Below are 18,735 nucleotides of genomic sequence, written 5' to 3'. Positions count from 1 at the left end.
TGTTGATACATCCTATTATAAGTATAGAGAGATTTGGCAAATATACTCATCACTTTCTTCATGCCCAGGTCGTCCTAGGATCCGCTGTTGATCTCCGAGTTGCTCCAGGTCTCAGGAGAGTTTTAAGTCCTGGGCTCCTTGTGGGGTGGTATTCCACTCAGGGACCTCTGCTTCTGGTGCTCTTCGTGCCAGTCCAAACTGGCTTTCTGTGGCCTCCTCAGTTTCCCAAAACATCCCGGCTCCGGAGACTTTGTTTTCCTTTCTATTGGCCTTCGCTGTTGCCGTCTCATTTGCTCTCACTGTTCTCACTGCTATCTCTGCAGCTCTGCTCAACTTAGTTCTCCTCTTCTCATGGCTGGGCAGCTGCTGATTTCTTGTAGAGCCCATGACCTTGGGCCGGGGCCAGTGTCTTATCTTCACACGGAGCTAGCTGAAGGTTTGAGTTAACTCGTTCTCTGTTCTTCTTCTTTCTCCCCCGCTGGCCTCTCGTATTCTGCAAAGGAAACTTCCACTCTCCACTCACACACCTTTGACCCCCCCCAAAATGCTTTGCAATGCTTGCAATAGTGTTAGCCTATACAATGCTGATCTGCCTTTCCCGGAGACTCCCTGAGGAAGGGGGCCATTGGGGTGTGACATTCCCTCCCCCCTTGACTCCGAATCAACATTTTGTTGTGAGGGGTCACCACTTAGGTTTCCATCCTCCCTCTGACACAGTGACCAGGGTTACTAGTGGCCTTCTACATAAACAGCAATATAACATACACAAAATTGTGAGGGCAGCAACAATTGCATACACTAGCCAATAATGACTTCTGGCTTCATTAGTAACATAGCATAGCACATCCCCCTGTTGGCACAGATGCCCCACTTGAATGTCTGTGGCAAAGGTAGCTTCCTCCAGATTAAACGTGTGCTGCAACACTGTAAAGGAGGAGGCATCTGTCTGGAATACGGTCAGTTGTTCCCGGGTGTGCATCAAGGGCAGGAAAACATTGGGTGTAATCCATGAAAAATTAAACACAACATAGAGATATTAACCATACTTTGCATAACCGCGGGCCAATGCACTGAAATTTTTTTGTGCCTCAGAATATAACAGCAAATCAAGGGACATCCTGGGATAGGTGGTCCTCCAAACACATGCAGAGGTATTGGTAAACACATGGGCCTTAGTGGGGGCATATCCCGATGCCTCCCCTTCCCAGCAGATGTGTTGACCTATCTCATAAAAGCGACGTGGCATTGCCTTTTCTCTACATATCATTTGAGGGGACTCCATAGGCCACAGCTGCCAAGTGTTGCCCTCTGCAATCCATATGTGCTGATAGAAGATGTAGTCAGCACATACCGCTTAGCCATGTCATTGGTGGGAGCCACCTCCCACACGTCGCGATGGACCACCCAATCCCAGATAATACGTGATGCCACATTCCTAGGATGCTAAGCTACAATTGCCCCCTCTGCCAATGGATAATTGACCTTTTCTTCCACCATGGTTAATTCTGAACAGTGGTAAAATTAACAAAGGAGGACAAAAGCGTCAGACACCCGAGGATTCCCATAGATATGTGCCACCATACATACATTGTATCACACTAACAAATTCTGAAGGCCTGAAGCAGCATGAGCGGTGCCACCGCTCCTGTTCAGGGTGTCCTTGGGCGCTCGTTATTACTGCCTTATCCTGTTAACAAAGCAAGAGCGAGAGAAAAAGAACAACATAAATGCGCCTATTGGGGATACCGAGGCACATATAAAAAAACTCCCTAAATTATTAGTCATCCTGTTTCAGCCTTGGCTTTCATCATGGATATTGTTGTTGGCCTGGTTTAGGAGGTTCTAACAACAATATTACATCCTGAGATCAGTAATTGCTATTGTTTGCCAAAGGGATTCCCATTCCACTTCCACTCCAGGCACCACAGGAGGAACAGGGTTTGTCCCAATGGGATCCAGGGGAAGCTTGGGGCCACCCACCAGGTATTTTGCTGTGGTCCTGCTGTGTCTGTCCGGACTATGCACTGTCTCCAAGGCACCTCCCCTCCAGCCTCGCACCACACGGTGGCTCGCGCCCCATCAGTAGCTCGAGCCAGGGAGAGCCTTTGGAGGTATCTTCCCTGCTAATAATTACGATCATCCTTCGAATCCCATGGCCAGCTGGAAACCCGGATGTTCCAGGCAGATGGCTGGTCCACAACCGAGGCCCACGATGCCATGTCCAGAAACCTAGGGAGAAATATGTTTTGAATTGATTGGCATGCGCCCATTTTAATTTACCGGGTAGCTATAGCTGGTACACTACTAGGGAGATGCGGTTCACAATGGAGTACAGACCCACTCACTTAATGTCCAGGGTGTGGGTTGCTTTCCCCAGTTTTTGCAACATTACCTTGTCTTTAATTTGCCATCCCCAGATGTCTTTAACGATGATCCCCTTTGTCAGGTTCCTTCCCCACTCTGAACTCTAGGGTACAGATGTGGGGACCCGCATGAAAGACCCCCTAAGCTTATTCTTACCAGCTTAGGTTAAAAACTTCCCCAATGTACAAACTTTGCCTTGTCCTTGAACAGTATGTTGCCGCCACTAAGCGTTTTAAACAAAGAACAGGGAAAGACACCACTTGGAAACGTCTTCTCCCCAAAATATCCCCCTAAGCCCCACACAACCCCTTTCCTGGGGAGGCTTGAGAATAATATCCTAACCAACTGATTACAAAATCATCAAAAATCCAAACCCCTGGATCTTGGAACAATAGAAAAATCAGTCAGGTTCTTAAAAGAAGGATTTTATTTAAAAAGAAAAGAAAAAAGAAAGGTAAAAATCATCTCTGTAAAATCAGGATGGAAAGTACTTTACAGGTATTCAGATTCAAAACACAGAGGATCCTCCTCTGGGCAAAACCTTAAAGTTACAGAAAACAGGAATAAACCTCCCTCTTATCACAGGGAAACTTCCCATAAAACAAAAGATAAACTAATCCGCCTTGCCTGGCTTACTTATACTGGTTGCAATATTGGAGACTTGGATTAGGATGGGTTGCAGAGGATGGATTTCTGTCTGGCCTCTCTCAGTCCCAAGAGAGAACAACCACGTAAACAAAGAGCACAAACAAAAAGCCTCCCCCCACCACAAGATTTGAAAGTATCTTGTCCCCTTATTGGTCCGTTGGGTCAGGTGCCAGCCAGGTTAGCTGAGCGTCTTAACCCTTTACAGGTTACAGGATGTTGCCTCTGGCCAGGAGGGATTTCATAGCACTGTATACAGAAAGGTGGTTACCCTTCCCTTTATATATGACATCCTTACACTTGGCCTTTTCCTTATCTAAAGCGGCCTCTACAGCTTCACGGTTTTCACATAGCTCCTTCCTCAACTGGGCAAAGCTGAGTCTTTTTTGGTTGTGGTAAACCGTAAATGTGACTATTGGTAAACACAGTACTTACATTACATTTACATTTGTCAACTAGCGTGTTGCTAACACTTCCGTCCTCCCAAAACACTTCTTCCCAGGAATTTACACATACACATTGCCCATTATACAGTACTTTGGTCTCATTATCCAATTCATCTCACATACAGGATCCTAGTGAAATGTCTTTACTACAGGGCTCTGGAGCAACAGGTAAGGACAAGCATACCCACTTTTGAGGAGTCCGCTCGGTACAACCTCTGGGGTCCAATTGCTTCCCTCCCTCTCTCCCCAGCCCACAGGCTCGAGGTCCAGGGTGGCCAGAAGGATCCCATGTGCAATATGGGGAGTGGGCTAACTTTCCATATCTTGGCCTCCAGAGCCTATTGGTGTGCGATTTTAACAACAATTTCTCCCAATTAAAAGGTCTGGTCTTACTATGCTAAAAACGTACTGCATCCATTTGTACTGACAAGTATCAAACAGCGATTTATTTATTTATTTATTGCTTTAGCACGTGTGTCAAAACCTTAGTATTTCCTGATGTTACCCAAAACATTTCGTTTTCCAAGGTGAACAAAGCAAGTATCTGCATTTCAGTACATCCCATAGCTATAGCAGTATGGTTTTTTTTTTATTTCCATTTGTTTCTGTATTTGGCTGTCCTGTAGCTGGGACAGGGAGCTTAATTTATTCTTAACCTCCATGTCTACAGTATTTATAATCCCTGCTCCAAAACCAGTTTTTCCTAATATGATGTCTGCTGCCTGAGGATGTTTCCTTGCAGCATTTGATACACAACAGTGCTAGCAGCAAGACAAACAACACAAGACAAAACATAGAACACAATTTCTATTGTGACAGTAGCTTCATGGTATTCTGGGTTGCTTTTCAGCTGGTATCAGCTTTTCCTGTTCTGCAGGACAAAAAACCCCATATTTCTACCCCTCTGGGGGTGGCAGATGATTGCTTAAAATATTCCTTTCTTTTACAAATATCCTTGCTGATTGCAGGAAAGACAGAGGAATTACGTCCATATTTTCTCGTTTGTTCTATAGGCAGGCCAGGTTTCAATGGCTTCTACTTTTATCAGTTAGGTAATTTCCATTAACACAGATACTTTCTGGCTTGCTTTTGGATTCAAAGCCATTAGCAGCTCAGAGACTGTCTTAAAAGGGACACAATCAACTTTCACCAGAGTTTTGATTACTTTTAACTCCTGCTTCCAAAACACACATTTAAAAAGGAAAACACAACCTATTGTGGTATATTTTTGCATTTCTTTTGCCCCTTTTACAATATACACTGGGGGAAAATGCACATTCCTCCCATAATTTAATTTCCATAACATTAGCCATATCAGTTTTTTCATAAGGTATAACTGTTTCTTTTGTGCTCACCGAATTTTTATGTACCCTTAGCAAAGTGACAGGTTGATTACCCAGAGCCACCTCAGCTCAGTGTGGGACAATGTCTTTCTCTCTTTTACTACAGCTCTTATCTGCTATTTTGTTACCAAAAAACAAATTCAAAATCTTTTCCCATTCTCCTGGTTTTCACTGCCCTACTGCAGCCACGACTTTGGTCTTTAAGGTCCAATAGAACCCCCTTATATTTTTTTAGCAAATTTGACTAAATTGTCCATAGTCAAATGATTTAAATCAGATTGTCTCTTTGCCTGGATTATTTACAGACATTTCTTTGGAAAAGGGCCCATTTTTCCTTCAGAGTGGCTGCAAAGAAACCAAGAATTTTCTTTCCTTTAACACTTTTCCTTTTTAACACTTTTACAGCGTTTAATTGCTTACCTCTGCAGAGGCTGGAGAGAATTAACCTCTCACTCTCTTTCCTTAAATCACTTGCTTATCTCCCAAAATGACACCTTCATCAACTCAGATTTTACCATTCCAAGTACTATTTCAGGGATCTGAATTTCCCGTGCCTATACTTTCTGCTTTCCTTATTCCAATTTCTTCATCTGTTGCCTTCCTGCTTTTCTGGGCCCGATCCTTTTTTTCTCACTGCACCATCCCCTTTCCATGGACACAGGCTTCGTTTCATTACCAATTTAGCAAGGAAGGTGGGCTCCTTAATTAGCCCCCACCCTTCCTGGTCCCTTTCCTCTTCATAATCACCCCATGGGATGCTCTCCTCATAGTTGGGAGTGCTGTGCATACAACCTTCTCCTCCTTTACCTGCTGGACCTCTCCTCGGTCTTACTGAGGGCTGCTATAGGGGTGCAACAAGGTTCCGCCTGAAATTGAGGATCCTCACAAAGGGAGAGCTCAAAGCCCTCACAGGGGTCACCGAAATCATCCCCGGTGAGGCTTGCCACCTGGACTGAATGTACGGCCAACTGACGTTTTAACTGTACAATTTTCTTTTCATGGTGAGCACACTGCCGTTGTGGCAGATGCTGAGCACGAATGGTCAAATCTTTGACAAGCCCCTGAATGACTGGTACTTGCTTAGCCAGTGCTTCCAGACAGATGTGTTCTTCCCTTTCTGCCTGGAAGTTCTGTCTCAAAACCTGCAACTTGTCCTGGGCATAGGCTTGAGTTGCTGCCTGGTTAGTAATTTGCGCTTCCAATTGCTCAATTTCCACCAGCTGTCGGGTGCACACTGCTTCCCTTTTCCCCAACTCTTCTTTCTGTCTGATAACGTTTGATACCACATGGCTGCTGCAGTCCATATTAACCCCACAGCTGCACCTAGGTTTTTACCCTTCTGTGTTTCATACTCGGCATATAGGTCTAACAAACCCTGCCAAGTCTGCACTCTTTTCTGAAGCTCTGCCACAGAACCCCAGGGATTGTATCCCACCTTGGTGAGAGCCCTCTCCAGCGGGGAGAGGTCCTCACCCCCCTTTGAAAGAGGCAGCAGGGTCCCATCCCTCTTTGCTGCCTCCCCCATGGCTTGGGCATCAGGTCCACCTGCGTCCTGAGACGCCAGCTGACCGGGCAGCTGGACTACCTTGTCTGCGCTCCCTAATGTCCATTCGTCTGGCATTGAACCCGCCATTGATGCCATCGCCCACAGCTGCAGGACTCCTGAGTCCACAGCTGTACCCTTCTGTTTCCTGAACATGCTCTCACAAACCGTTGGTACCACTCTTAAGGTTTTTTTAAATCATTTGAGATTTCACGCTGCTCACGCCGGCATCAGAGCTTACAGTGCTCACCGCCCACACATGCTTGGAGTGGCTGGAGGAAGAGTCACTAAGGCTCCCTCCGTATTACTCGGTCCGATCCCATCGAGGGTGCATATGCCCCTGCAAGTGCCCCTCTCGGGCAGAGCGAGAAACTCCAAAGCTCTCTTCTGCAAGTGCCCCTCTCGGGCGGAGCGAGAAGCTCCAAAGCTCTCCTCTGCAAGAGCCCCTCTCGGCTGGAGCGAGAGACTCCAAAGCTCTCCTCTTTCTACTCAGTCATACTACGACTGGGGGTGTACATGCCAGGGATTGTCCTTGTCACTTGGAGCGAGGATCTCTAAGTCCTCCTCTTGCCCGGTACTTCTACGACCAGGGGTAGACCCACCTCCACCCTTCCCCTGCCAACCGGGGTGGAGAGAGGAATGCTAAACCTCCCTCTGGTTTTCTGTCATGCTATGACTGAGGGTGGGGCTCACCTTTAATCATAAAATCCCCAACATGCAATATCAACAGTGCCAGACAGAGCAAACATGAAATACCAACGGCAAAGCAGTTGGTGCACGCCACAGGGCCCCCCTCCCCCCTCCGCAGTTCTCCACCAAAACTGTGACAGATTTTCGTTATCAATCTGCCTGGGATGTCAGTTGATCAGACTGATGCCGCAGGATCTTCGGGGAGGAGGTACAGAACACATCAAGTGTCTAAGTTTTTTAAATCTTTATTGATAAAATAATAAAATAACAGCAGAGAGTGCTGGGAACGTTCCCACGTCATTCAGGGGAAGAAAGAAAGCGTTAGTGCCCCACGCCCTAACCCACTTTTATACACACGCACTACCCGAGATTGGCCAGGCCTGGATGTAACATCAGAAGAAGAGGGGGGAAGGGTGGATGGGAGTGGTGTCCTGGGCCCAGGTCATCCGAGGATCTACTGTTGATCTCCGAGTTGCTCCAGTCTTGGGCTTCTTGCGGGGGGGATTCCACTCAGGGACCTCTGCTTCTGGTGCTCTTTGTGGCAGACCAAACCGGCTTGCTGTGGCCTCCTCGGTTTCCCAAAACATCCCGGCTCCAGAGACTTTGTTTTCCCTTCTATTGGCCTTCGCTGTCGCCATCTCATTTGCTCTCACTGTTCTCACTGCTATCTCTGCAGCTCTGCTCAACTTAGTTCTCTTCTTCTCACGGCTGGGCAGCTGTTGATTTCTCATCGAGCGTGTGACCTTGGGCCGGGGCCAGAGTCTTACCTTCACACGGAGCTAGCTGAAGGTTTGAGTTAACTCGTTCTTTGTTCTTCTTCTTTCTCCCCCGCTGGCCTCTCGTATTCTGCAAAGGAAACTTCCACTCTCCACTCTCACACCTTTGACCCTCCCCAAAATGCTTTGCAATGCTTGCAACAGTGTTAGCCACATACAATGCTGATCTGCCTTTCCTGGAGACTCCCTGAGGGAGGGGGCCATTGGGGTGTGACACTGTAAGTGCAAAGACAATATTGAAGATTTTTAAGCATCACCACTATAAACGTACCAGTATTATAATAGGGTTGCAAGGTGTACATTTTTTTTATTGGAAAGTCTGGTTGAAAAGGGAGCCTGGTAGTGTCCGGACACTAAAAGCCCAATTACCTGCAGTAACTGGTCACCACCACCGGGGAGGGGGGAGTGAGAAAAAGCCACAGCTTCTGCTGGAGTTTGGAGGAGCAGCAGAGCACTCTGGAATGGCTCTGACAGAGAGAGGTACCAGTGGCTCCCACATCCTGTGCCGAGCATGGCTCTCCCTGCCCTGTCCTGCCCCATTCACCTCTCCACCCCAGAGCATGGTTCTCTATGCTCTGTCCTGGCCCACTCACCCTTCCATCCCCAGAGTGTGGCTCTCCCTTCCCTGCCATGTCCCAGTCACCCTCCCACCTCTAGGGCGTGTCTCTCCCTCCTCCATCCTGCCCCACTCACCCTCCACCCCCAGAATGCAGCTCTTCCTTCCCCGTCCTGAACCACTCACCTCTCCACTCCCGGAGCATGGCTCTCCCTCCCCCATCCTTCCCCACTTACCTCTCCACCCCTGGAACGCAACTCTCCCTTCCCAGCACTGCCCCACTTATCCCTCCACCCCCAAAGCATGGCTCTCCCTTCCCTGCCCTGCCCCACTCACCTCTCCACCCCCGGAGCCCGGCTCTCCCTTACCTGCCCTGTCCCGATCACCCCCTGGAGCCCGGCTCTCTCTCTAGTGTCCTGCCCCAGTCACCCCTCAAGCCCTGCTCAGCTGGCAAGGGGAGGGTAGTGGAGAGAGCAGCAAGTAACAGTGGTGGGTGAGGCGGGGAAGAGGAGCAGGGGCTGGGGCCTCAAGGGGAAGAGGTGGAGCAAGGAGCAGGGCCTGGGGCAGGGCCTGTGCCTCTTAGGAAGAGGCAGTACAGGAGGTGGGAGAGATTCCAGTGCTCAGTGTCCGGTTTTCAGAAATTAGAAAGTTGGCCACTGTATTTGAAAATGAGTTATTTAAGTTACTTGAGGAAATGTGTAATAATATGCTTTCATTGAGCATGTTATCAGTGACATAAGATTTAAGATTCATATATTTAATTATTTAAATTCTAAAGCATTAACCCATGTGTTTGAGATTTCTCAATCAAGGCTCTCATTTTTAGAGTTGAAGCAAGCTATGGGCCCTTCAAGTATCCCATCTCTAACTTGCATAATTAGTGTTAAAGATCAGATTTAGATCTCAATCCTGCAAAGACACAAGTGCTTAACTTTACTCACAGTCCATGAAGTAAAACATGCGCCTAAGTCCTTGTGGGACTGAAGCTTTATTTATCTATGTCAACATTAATGCACAATATCAATGACTTTTATTTAACCGTTTTACGAGGGGTTTCTTTCTACATCTATAAACTAGACTAAATGGGACACGTCGAGAATTGAGTTGCAGTCTTGAGTCGAGAACTTTTTTGTCCCAAAAGCATGTTTGTTTAATTATTTTGCAAACAAATATAATATGGTATTGTATATAGTGTGTGATCTTGATACAAATCATGAATTTCCAGAAAATCATTCTTTTAATTAAATCAGGCTTTTATTTAAATTGCCTTGTTTTAATTCATTCTTACTTTGTAGTGGTATGTGGAAAAAGTGGATGTTTTATACTTATTCTTTTAATTAGAATTTCGTAATTGTTTACTAACATTGTTTTTTGAGAATATTCTGTAAAGTTTTAGATCTAGCTGATGTCATTCCCACTTCTTATTGCGCAGGGCATATACAGAGGACAGTCTTCTCTGTCTCTCTCTCCCGACCCATTCATAGACCTGTCAGTTAATCTTCTAATAAATATTTTACAGTTCATGGTCCGAATCCACAAACTGTTATGCCCAGGCCTATTATTATATATGTGAGTAGTCCCATTAAAGTCAATATAAGAGTATCTTAATTTTAAAGAGTTTTTGTTTTAAATTTTCAAAAGTTACTACTGATTTGGGGCAACTCAGTTTCTGAGTGATCAACTTGAGACCTTCAAAGACTGCCTGAGTTTCAAAGTGTAAGTGCTCAGTGATTATGAAAATTAGGCTTCTTTCAGGTGTCTCAAGATAGGAGCCTACAAGTTGAGGTATCCAAAATCAGCACTCACTTTTGAAAATGTAGGCCTTTATGCTTAAGACTAAAAGGTATTCATGGGTAGGAAAAAGTTGCTATTTGGAAGGGTATTGTGGCAAAACAATTGTAGTATATTGTGTTTTCCTCTAGAAATTTGTCCAATTCAAATAAAATACCTTAGTAATAGTGACACTGAAATAAATCAGTTTTTAAAAAACAATATTTTATTAGTTCATTCAATCTAGGTGCATCCTTCTCACATATGTATCTTTGATCCCTGTGCCTAGCAGTGTGATTTTGAGTATGGCTTTAGTATGGAGGCAGTATTTTCTGACTGATTAGCTCTTTCGGTCAGTGGGCAGAAATAAAATATTCATGCTGGTTTTGTTGGTTTTAATGGCAATTTTTTAGATTCTATTGATTGTTTACTTTTGCAGAGAAATCCAAAAAAGGAGTGATTAATATTTTCTTTTTTCCTCGCATTCTCACACTTGGAGACCCTACAAGGTTGCAACTAATTGTACGTACAGCTGTTAGGAAAAACAGTATGTACGTACAGCTGTTAGGAAAGACAAATGATATGCTTTTCTGGCAGTACCACCAATAATCAGATGACTTAAATGTGCACTTGATCAAACTCCATCTGATGGAGTCTGTCAGGCCTTTCTTGTCCCCCTGCTGGAGGCATCACCCTGAATACGTCCTTGCTCAGGCTGGGCTATCAACAAGGCACAGTCCTCCAGAGGTTTAGCAGGGCTAAGAGGAGACACTGACCAATCAAGAGCCAGCAGGCCAGTTAAGAAGGCTTGTTTGCTAATTCTCAGGGTCAGAACTGGGTGAGACTGGGACAGATGAGGAGATTTTCAGTGCTAGCCCAGAACCCCAGGGCCAGGTCAGGACCTTGCCTTCTAGCACGACAACTAAGTGCTTGCTTTTGAGGTTTTATTTGTTTATTTAAAGGTGCAGACAGTCAGATTCTGAATTTGCAATTATTTAACTCTGAGCTTATGGCACAGGCCACTCTGTTCCAACCATGCAGCCCTAACTTGTGGACTAAGGAAAGGGATACCTGCAACACTATGTTTGACCCCGCAGGTGGCACTGTGGGGCAGACCCCACCTGTGACACTCCGATACTGAGTTTGTGTTTTTACAATGCCTCATGGAAATAAGAATGGATGTGAATGAATTTATTAGAGCTCATTTGCAGTAAGACAGAAGTGAATCTAATAATATGGGGAAGGATCTAATGACACAAGCAGTTGCAAATGTAACATTAGTTTTCACCAATGAGTTTCAGAGTCTCAGGCACGTATCACCAGTTCACCAAGATCTGTAGTCTACATTTGAGTGTAATTCACTTTCTTTGTTATGATCCGTCAATGATCTAAGATCCATTTATGTGAAAGGGGCTTTCTGCTCCTGTACCACCACTGAAGTTTAAATCTGTTGGGTCATTCTCACTGTTGGCTCCAGAATTTAAACTTTATGTATCTGGTAACAACACATTGTCATTGGAGGACCCATGCCTCTGGAATCTGCTCCCAAAAGTAAATAAGATGCACTGGCTCCAATATTCAAAGGTGAATAAACTTGTATCTACAAAAAACTGCTTTTGTGCATACATATTATAGAATCAGAGAAATGTAGGGCTGGAAGGGACCACGAGAGGTCATCAGTAGGGGAAACTTAAGGTACAGACACATCTTGCCCGGGTTCACTTAGCAGGTCATTCACAGAGCCAAGAATGGAACCTAGGTCTTCTGTCTTCCAGTCAAGTTCCCAGTCCACTGGACCACACTGCCTGTGAAGTGAGTTTAATATGTGAAGCCTAGCTATCAAAAAGTAAGAAAAAAGCATGCAGTCCAAATTTGAAAGTACTGTTGTATTAGGAGAATTGATGATAATTTCAGATGATCTTTTCATGGTTTAGTAGCTCATGTTGTGGTAAATATCAGCAGTCAGGCATAAGTCAGAAGTGGTGTTGTATTTTTCTGAACCATGCGCTATTTTAATTAATTGTTTCCATCTACGTTTTGGTTTTCTTGATCACAGAAAGTCTGGTTGATTCTAACAGTGATGAATCAGATTCAGATCAATCTGATGTTCCAGAGCTAGACTCTGAAATTGAACAAGAGACTCAGATCACATACCGTCGACAGGTAAGACTTGAGTTTTACTGGCACAGGGACAAATCCTGAAATATTTCCCAAGGGTTTACTTGGTCCTTTCTCAAGAAAAGCGCTGAAGTCAATGGGAGTTTTACCTGAGTAAGGACTGAATAGAAATTGAGCAAGGATGTTAGGATTTAGCCCATTGCCAGTAGCTGACACATTGAAAGATAACAGAAAGCTCAGTGGCTGGATGTATTCACAACACTTCATATCATGCTGTATGGTTTGTAATTTAAAAAGAAATTGTATACCCAGTTGGCTACAGTCATTGCAAATGTCTGCAGTAATGTCATTGTGCCATTCTTGTGGAAAACTGAACTGATCTATAGGTTTATTTCTCAGATACTTGTTCTTCCTGAAAACATATTTGTTTATATATATGTGTACTCTTTCATAAAGGTTTACAAAGAAGATCTACCTCAGCTTAAAGAGCAATGCAAAGAAAAACGAAAAAGTGCAGCTTCTAAAAGAAGAGAGAGAGCTCCAGGGAACAGTATAAGATTACACTTTGTTCATGGGTATGAAAAATTGAGTTTTCTCTAAAAGCAGACTGGACAGATTCATTTTCTGTTATAAATTTGTGGCAACAAAAATAGAAATGTAAGATTTAAATATGTGATGAACCAACTGAAAATTATTAAGATCAGATGCTGTGTTTTAGACACTTTTTACAGACACACAAGTCTTTAAACTAAATATATATACAGCAGTGGTTTTGCTGCCCAGCTAGATTACACCATAAAATTCCTACTGGTAACTCAGTTGGTGTGTCATTATTTTATAGTGCTGTCTAAATATAAGACTTGAATGTCACCTAACCATATTTTTCTGCATCTGGGAATGAATCTCTCTTTCTCTGGCTTTACCAGGGGCTCTGTAGTTAAGACTGAGTTGAGTTTTCTACTTAAAGCAGGGTATCAGCCTCTTTGTTATCTAAGAAAAATATAGTGTGTCCTCCCCAAAATTCAGCACATACTCTTTGATTACAGAACTAATTTTTGGAGAATTTACAAGTAAATCTATTAATTTAGGAATTTAATTTAATTCAAAATTAGCCCTTTAAGAAACTTCATACCCATTTTCACATCTTTTTTGCTTCTAATAAACTCAGTAACTGAATAATACTTCATACTTTCCAGATTGTTAAAGCTCAGTGAAGTCTTGTACCTGGGCTATATTTTAATATTTTTTCAGGATTAATAGTACTTTTTCCCCATTAGTTTTCATAACTGAAAGTATTTCTATCAAGAGAAAGGAAGTGGAGGGAATTAAGGAAATATTACAGTTATTACATTAGAATAATAGGCAGAAATATAACTTCCTCCCTGTATTAAACAAAAGCTATGTAAAACTTTAAGGAAGTATATGGAAACCAACTAATATTGCACTTCCTACCAAACGATGACTCTGTGGCAGAATGGAGATCTGCTTTGTGAGGTTTGATAAATGCATATTACGAAGGTCATGATGGTAGTGTGCAAATTTTGTCAAATAAGAGTGATGCTCTCCACCGTCAATGCCACTAGACACCTTTCAGAGATTTCCTCTAGGGTTAGTTTCTGACATGATTTTTAAAAAGTGAACTTTGGGAAATTAAGGGAATTAATCAAGGAAGTCAACTGGACTGAACAGCTTAAGGACTCAAATGTGTAGGAGGCATGACATTTCTTCAAATCAGTTATTCAAAAATTATCTGAAATTGGCATTCCCAGCAAAGGAAAAAACTTCTAAGGAAAGTTGTGAACCAAGTTAGATGAATAACCACGTCAAAAAGGTTATTAGAAGTAAACAGAGACCCTATAGGAAATGGAAAAAGGGGTTGATCAGCAAAGAAAGCTACACTGTGGAGGTTAGAACATGTCAGTGAAATTTGCTACAAGTCAAACTGAATTAGCTCTTGCCAAGGAAATTAAAATAAATATTGAGGTTTCTTAGTTATATAAATAAAAAGAGAATAATGAAGGGTGTGGTTGGGCTGCTATGCAGTGTGGATGCAAAGGAGTTTAAAGGAAATCTAGGTATAGCCCCAAAACTAAATGTATACTTGACCTCAGTTATCAATAAGGATGCTAACATGGAACATGCGCATGAAGGCAATACAGCTGAAGGAAATGAGTGCTAAAAATGGAAATCACTACATCTAAGGTGGAAGGTTCATCATGGAATACAGAAAGAACTGTCACGTGGGTTTGCTAGTCTGGTAGCAAGGATGTTTAATAGTTCTTTATTTGCGAGTAGTGCCATTTGACTGGAGAATAGTTAATATGATATCTATATTTAAGAAAGGGAAAAGAAGTGATCTGGGAAATTACAATTCTGGTTGTCTTATCTCAGTAGTATGCAAGGCTTTAGAGCAAATTATTCAGGAAAGAATAATAAAATTAATGGTAAAGGGGGTGTAATGTAACATGGATTTACCAAAGGTAGATCATGCCAGACTACCTGATTTCCTTTTTTGAAAAAATAACTGATTTCTTAGATAAAGGAAATGCAGTAGGTCTAATATATTTGGACTTCAGTTCAAGAATTTGAAACAGTACCACATAGGAAATTATTTGTCAAATTAGAGAGGATGGGGATCAGTACTAGAATTGTAAGGTGGATAAGGAACTGGCTAACAGGGAAAACGCAGTAGGTTGTGCTGAAAGGTGAGGTATCAGACTGGTGAGAGGTTACTAGTAGAATACCTCAGGGATTGGTTTGCGGACCAGTGTTATTCAATTGTTTATTCATAACTTCTGGACAAGGCATTTACTGATATTGCCCATGTTTGAATAACAATATGTAACTTGAAACCTGGTGTTTGCAAACTTGGGATCATGTTGGCTCTTCAGCTTGTTCTAGATGCCAAGATAGCAGCAATCAGTTTTTGTAAATATTCATTTTATGAGGAGGTTATTTTTTTCTTTTGCAAGTGACTGTCACCACAACCCATACCTTGTCACCTCCATATAGCCTCACTTATGTATGTTATACTTGAAGCATTACTTGAAGATGACTTGGAAACTTCAGCTAGTTCAGAATGCAGCTGTCCATTTATTTTGTGGTGCTTTGTTTATGGTGCATATTGTACTTACACTCCACTCTATTCAGGGGACACCATCACAGGGCCTAATAACATCAGCCACACTATCAGAGGCTCGTTCACCTGCACATCCACCAATGTGATATATGCCATCATGTGCCAGCAATGCCCCTCTGCCATTTATATTGGTCAAACTGGACAGTCTCTATGTAAAAGAATAAATGGACACAAATCAGATGTCAAGAATTATAACATTCATAAACCAGTCGGAGAACACTTCAATCTCTCTGGTCACGCAATCACAGACATGAAGGTCGCTATCTTACAACAAAAAAACTTCAAATCCAGACTCCAGTGAGAAACTGCTGAATTGGAATTCATTTGCAAATTGGATACTATTAATTTAGGCTTAAATAGAGACTGGGAGTGGCTAAGTCATTATGCAAGGTAGCCTATTTCCCCTTGTTTTTTCCTAACCCCCCCCCCCCCCAGACATTCTGGTTAAACTTGGATTTAAACTTGGAGAGTGGTCAGTTTGGATGAGCCTATTGCCAGCAGGAGAGTGAGTTTGTGTGTGTGTGTGTGTGTTTCCGGGGGGGGGGGGTGAGAAAACCTGGATTTGTGCTGGAAATGGCCCACCTTGATTATCATGCACATTGTAGGGAGAGTGGTCACTTTGGATAAGCTATTACCAGCAGGAGAGTGAGTTTGTGTGTGTGGTTTTTGGAGGGGGGTGAGGGAGTGAGAGAACCTGGATTTGTGCAGGAAATGGCCCACCTTGATTATCATACACATTGTGAAGAGAGTGGTCACTTTGGATGGGCTATTACCAGCAGGAGAGTGAGTTTGTGGGGGCGGGGGGGCGGAGGGTGAGAAAACCTGGATTTGTGCTGGAAATGGCTCAACTTGATGATCACTTTAGATAAGCTATTACCAGCAGGACAGTGGGGTGGGAGGAGGTATTGTTTCATGGTCTCTGTGTGTATATAATGTCTTCTGCAGTTTCCACGGTATGCATCCGATGAAGTGAGCTGTAGCTCACGAAAGTTCATGCTCAAATAAATTGGTTAGTCTCTAAGGTGCCACAAGTACTCCTTTTCTTTTTGTGAATACAGACTAACATGGCTGCTACTCTGAAATCTGTATGGCTGCTTTTCTTTAGTGGTCCCAAGGAGTCTCTCAGAATCCAGCTCATCCTTCTCTAGGTCAGAGAGTTGGGTTCTGGAGTTTCATCTTGATGTTTCTCCTGCTTGATTCCTTTGGCTTCATCTAGTCACTTCTAGACCACATTATCATTCATTAACTGTAAACCATGCATTGGAATTGTTTGTGTCAGAGTCTGACAAATAGATAGGAGACTCTGCTCTGGGTAGAATTGTTCCATTATTGAGTCTGATTCACCAAATCCTGGTTCAAATATCCAACCATCTCTAAACTGTTTTGCACTAGGACACCGTAGCGAAGCGGAGTGGCCTCCCTCTGACTCTGACGGGGAGGACTCCCAGCCCCGAGGTGGGCAGAGCCAGGCTGGTCCCATCGCTTGTGCTGGAAGCAGAGGGGTAGAACAAGAAGTATAAGAGGCAGAGCCTCCAGCTCTGTTGAGGGAGAGCCAGGGAAGGAGTTGGATGTTGCTGCCTTGTTGCTGGTCCCTGAACCAGCAACTGAGCTGTATCAACCCTTGCTTCTGAAGTAATACCTGGAAGAGCTGCCGCCAGGCAAATACCCCGAGAAGCTGTTGGAACTGCCGGTGGCGGAGTATCCCAAGGAGCCTGAGGGCCCATGGGTGATTAAGCCCTATGAACACGTATGGGTAGGAAGTGGCCCAGGGAAACCAGACATTAGTCCGGTTGTGTTGCTGAAACCATGGTCAGCGTGTTTTGACAGGATCCCCGCTGACTCAGTGGTGGGATTTCCCACCACTGTTAGGGTCCTAGGCTGGGACCTGGTGGTGTAGGGTGGGCCCGGGTCCCCCTACCCACTGCTGCCAATCCCACCCTGGGGTGGCAGGCTACCCACCTTGGGCCAAATGGTCTGCATTTGTTTGCAATCTGCCCAGCCAAGGAGGTGGGCCATAGACTTATTTTTCTTGGCCCTCTGAGAGGGCTTGAGCCTGACTGTTTACTGTTTACCTGCTTAGAGGGTGGAGCCTGACTTGCTTGCTGCCTGCTCCAACCAGACTGTTATTGCTCTGCCTGGCCCAGAGGGCCTGAGCCTGATTGTGGTGGTTGTCTGCCCAAGCCAGGGGGCTGTTCTAAAGGTTGCCAATTGTTCTGTCATGAGGGGCCAGCGCCCTAGACTCTTTACTGACTTACTGTCGTAATTCCCAGTTGATCAGCTCTCAGCTGCTAGGTGGTGTAGCGAGGCAAAGTGGCCTCCCTCTGACGCTGACAGAGAGGGACCACTCCAAGTCTCTGCAGACACTTTTTATTAATACTTATGTTTTATATATCTTGTAGCTATAATTTTTTCTAATTCTTTTTCTTAAATTCCTGGGCCTTTTATGGTGACTTCAGTAACTTGGGGGGACCAAATAATGTTCTGCTTTCGTCTATCTTTAAACAGAAAGCAAAGTGAGGAGCAAGCGCTGGAGTCAGGGAGTTAAGGGTCTGCTGTGGGTTGTTCATGCACTGTCCAGTGGGCAGAGAAGTTTCCAAAGCTGGGCAGTGCTGACAGCACATCTCCACAGCATGAACATGTAGAGTCAGTATTCTCCAAGAACTATAGTGACTGCTGTTAAATAACCTCTCCTTGTTGGATCTACAGAAGATGTAAACTTGTTCGTGAAGTTATATAAGTTTCTTCACAAGTAATTGAGAGCAATGGATGCTCAAAACATAAATCAACATGTTGCTCTGAGTTGTATGCTTAAGTCTGCTTTTCAAAAGAACTTTACATATTTTCTGAATGTGCCTTTCCTGCTGCCTGTGAATAGTCACTTTACAGTGAGGCAGGTAGCCTCACTGTGTGTTATCTGTAATGAGTGTCAATTGTTCAAATAAGACAGATTACCTTCTGATGTTATAGAATACAAACTTAAATCATAATTACAGATAACTGTCATGGGAGTAAGCATGGAGATATTTAATGGAGAAGCTAACTTTTGGGAGACAAAAGCTGGAAATGCTGGTGCATCACTATTGGTAACTAGATCAGATAGCTACAACAGGATTAAGTTACAAATGTCCTTAAAGTTTAAAACAAGAAGCTTGTATTTGATCTGGAGCTGAATGAGTAGCCAGTGGAGGAAACTTAAAGAGGAGGTTGATTTGGTCAGAGTGACAAACCTCAAAGATTATTTCAGCAGCAGCATTCTAAATAGACTGGAGGAGTGTAGAAAAGTTGTAATAGGGAAGGCATGACATGTTGATAAAGGGATGTGAGTTTTCACTTTGTAGTCAGAGG

The 18,735-nt window shown here is 43.8% G+C and overlaps 1 protein-coding gene across 12 annotated transcripts in view; it reads left to right on the top strand.

The window, feature by feature from the left end:
• The window catches only part of EML5 (EMAP like 5), a 294,529-nt gene that overhangs the window by 120,684 nt on the left and 155,110 nt on the right, over positions 1–18,735 (top strand). For all 12 annotated transcript variants that reach the window (XM_073349378.1, XM_073349377.1, XM_073349376.1 and 9 more), the window contains exons 12-13: positions 12,190–12,296; positions 12,708–12,826. In XM_073349378.1, the coding sequence (XP_073205479.1) occupies positions 12,190–12,296; positions 12,708–12,826 (226 nt within the window). The remainder of the gene's footprint in view (positions 1–12,189; positions 12,297–12,707; positions 12,827–18,735) is intronic.

Source organism: Lepidochelys kempii, chromosome 6, assembly GCF_965140265.1.
Source record: "Lepidochelys kempii isolate rLepKem1 chromosome 6, rLepKem1.hap2, whole genome shotgun sequence".
Classification (NCBI taxonomy): Eukaryota; Metazoa; Chordata; order Testudines; family Cheloniidae; genus Lepidochelys; species Lepidochelys kempii.
The sequence above is the reverse complement of the archived record's forward strand: the minus strand, read 5'-3'. Positions and strand labels throughout refer to the sequence as shown.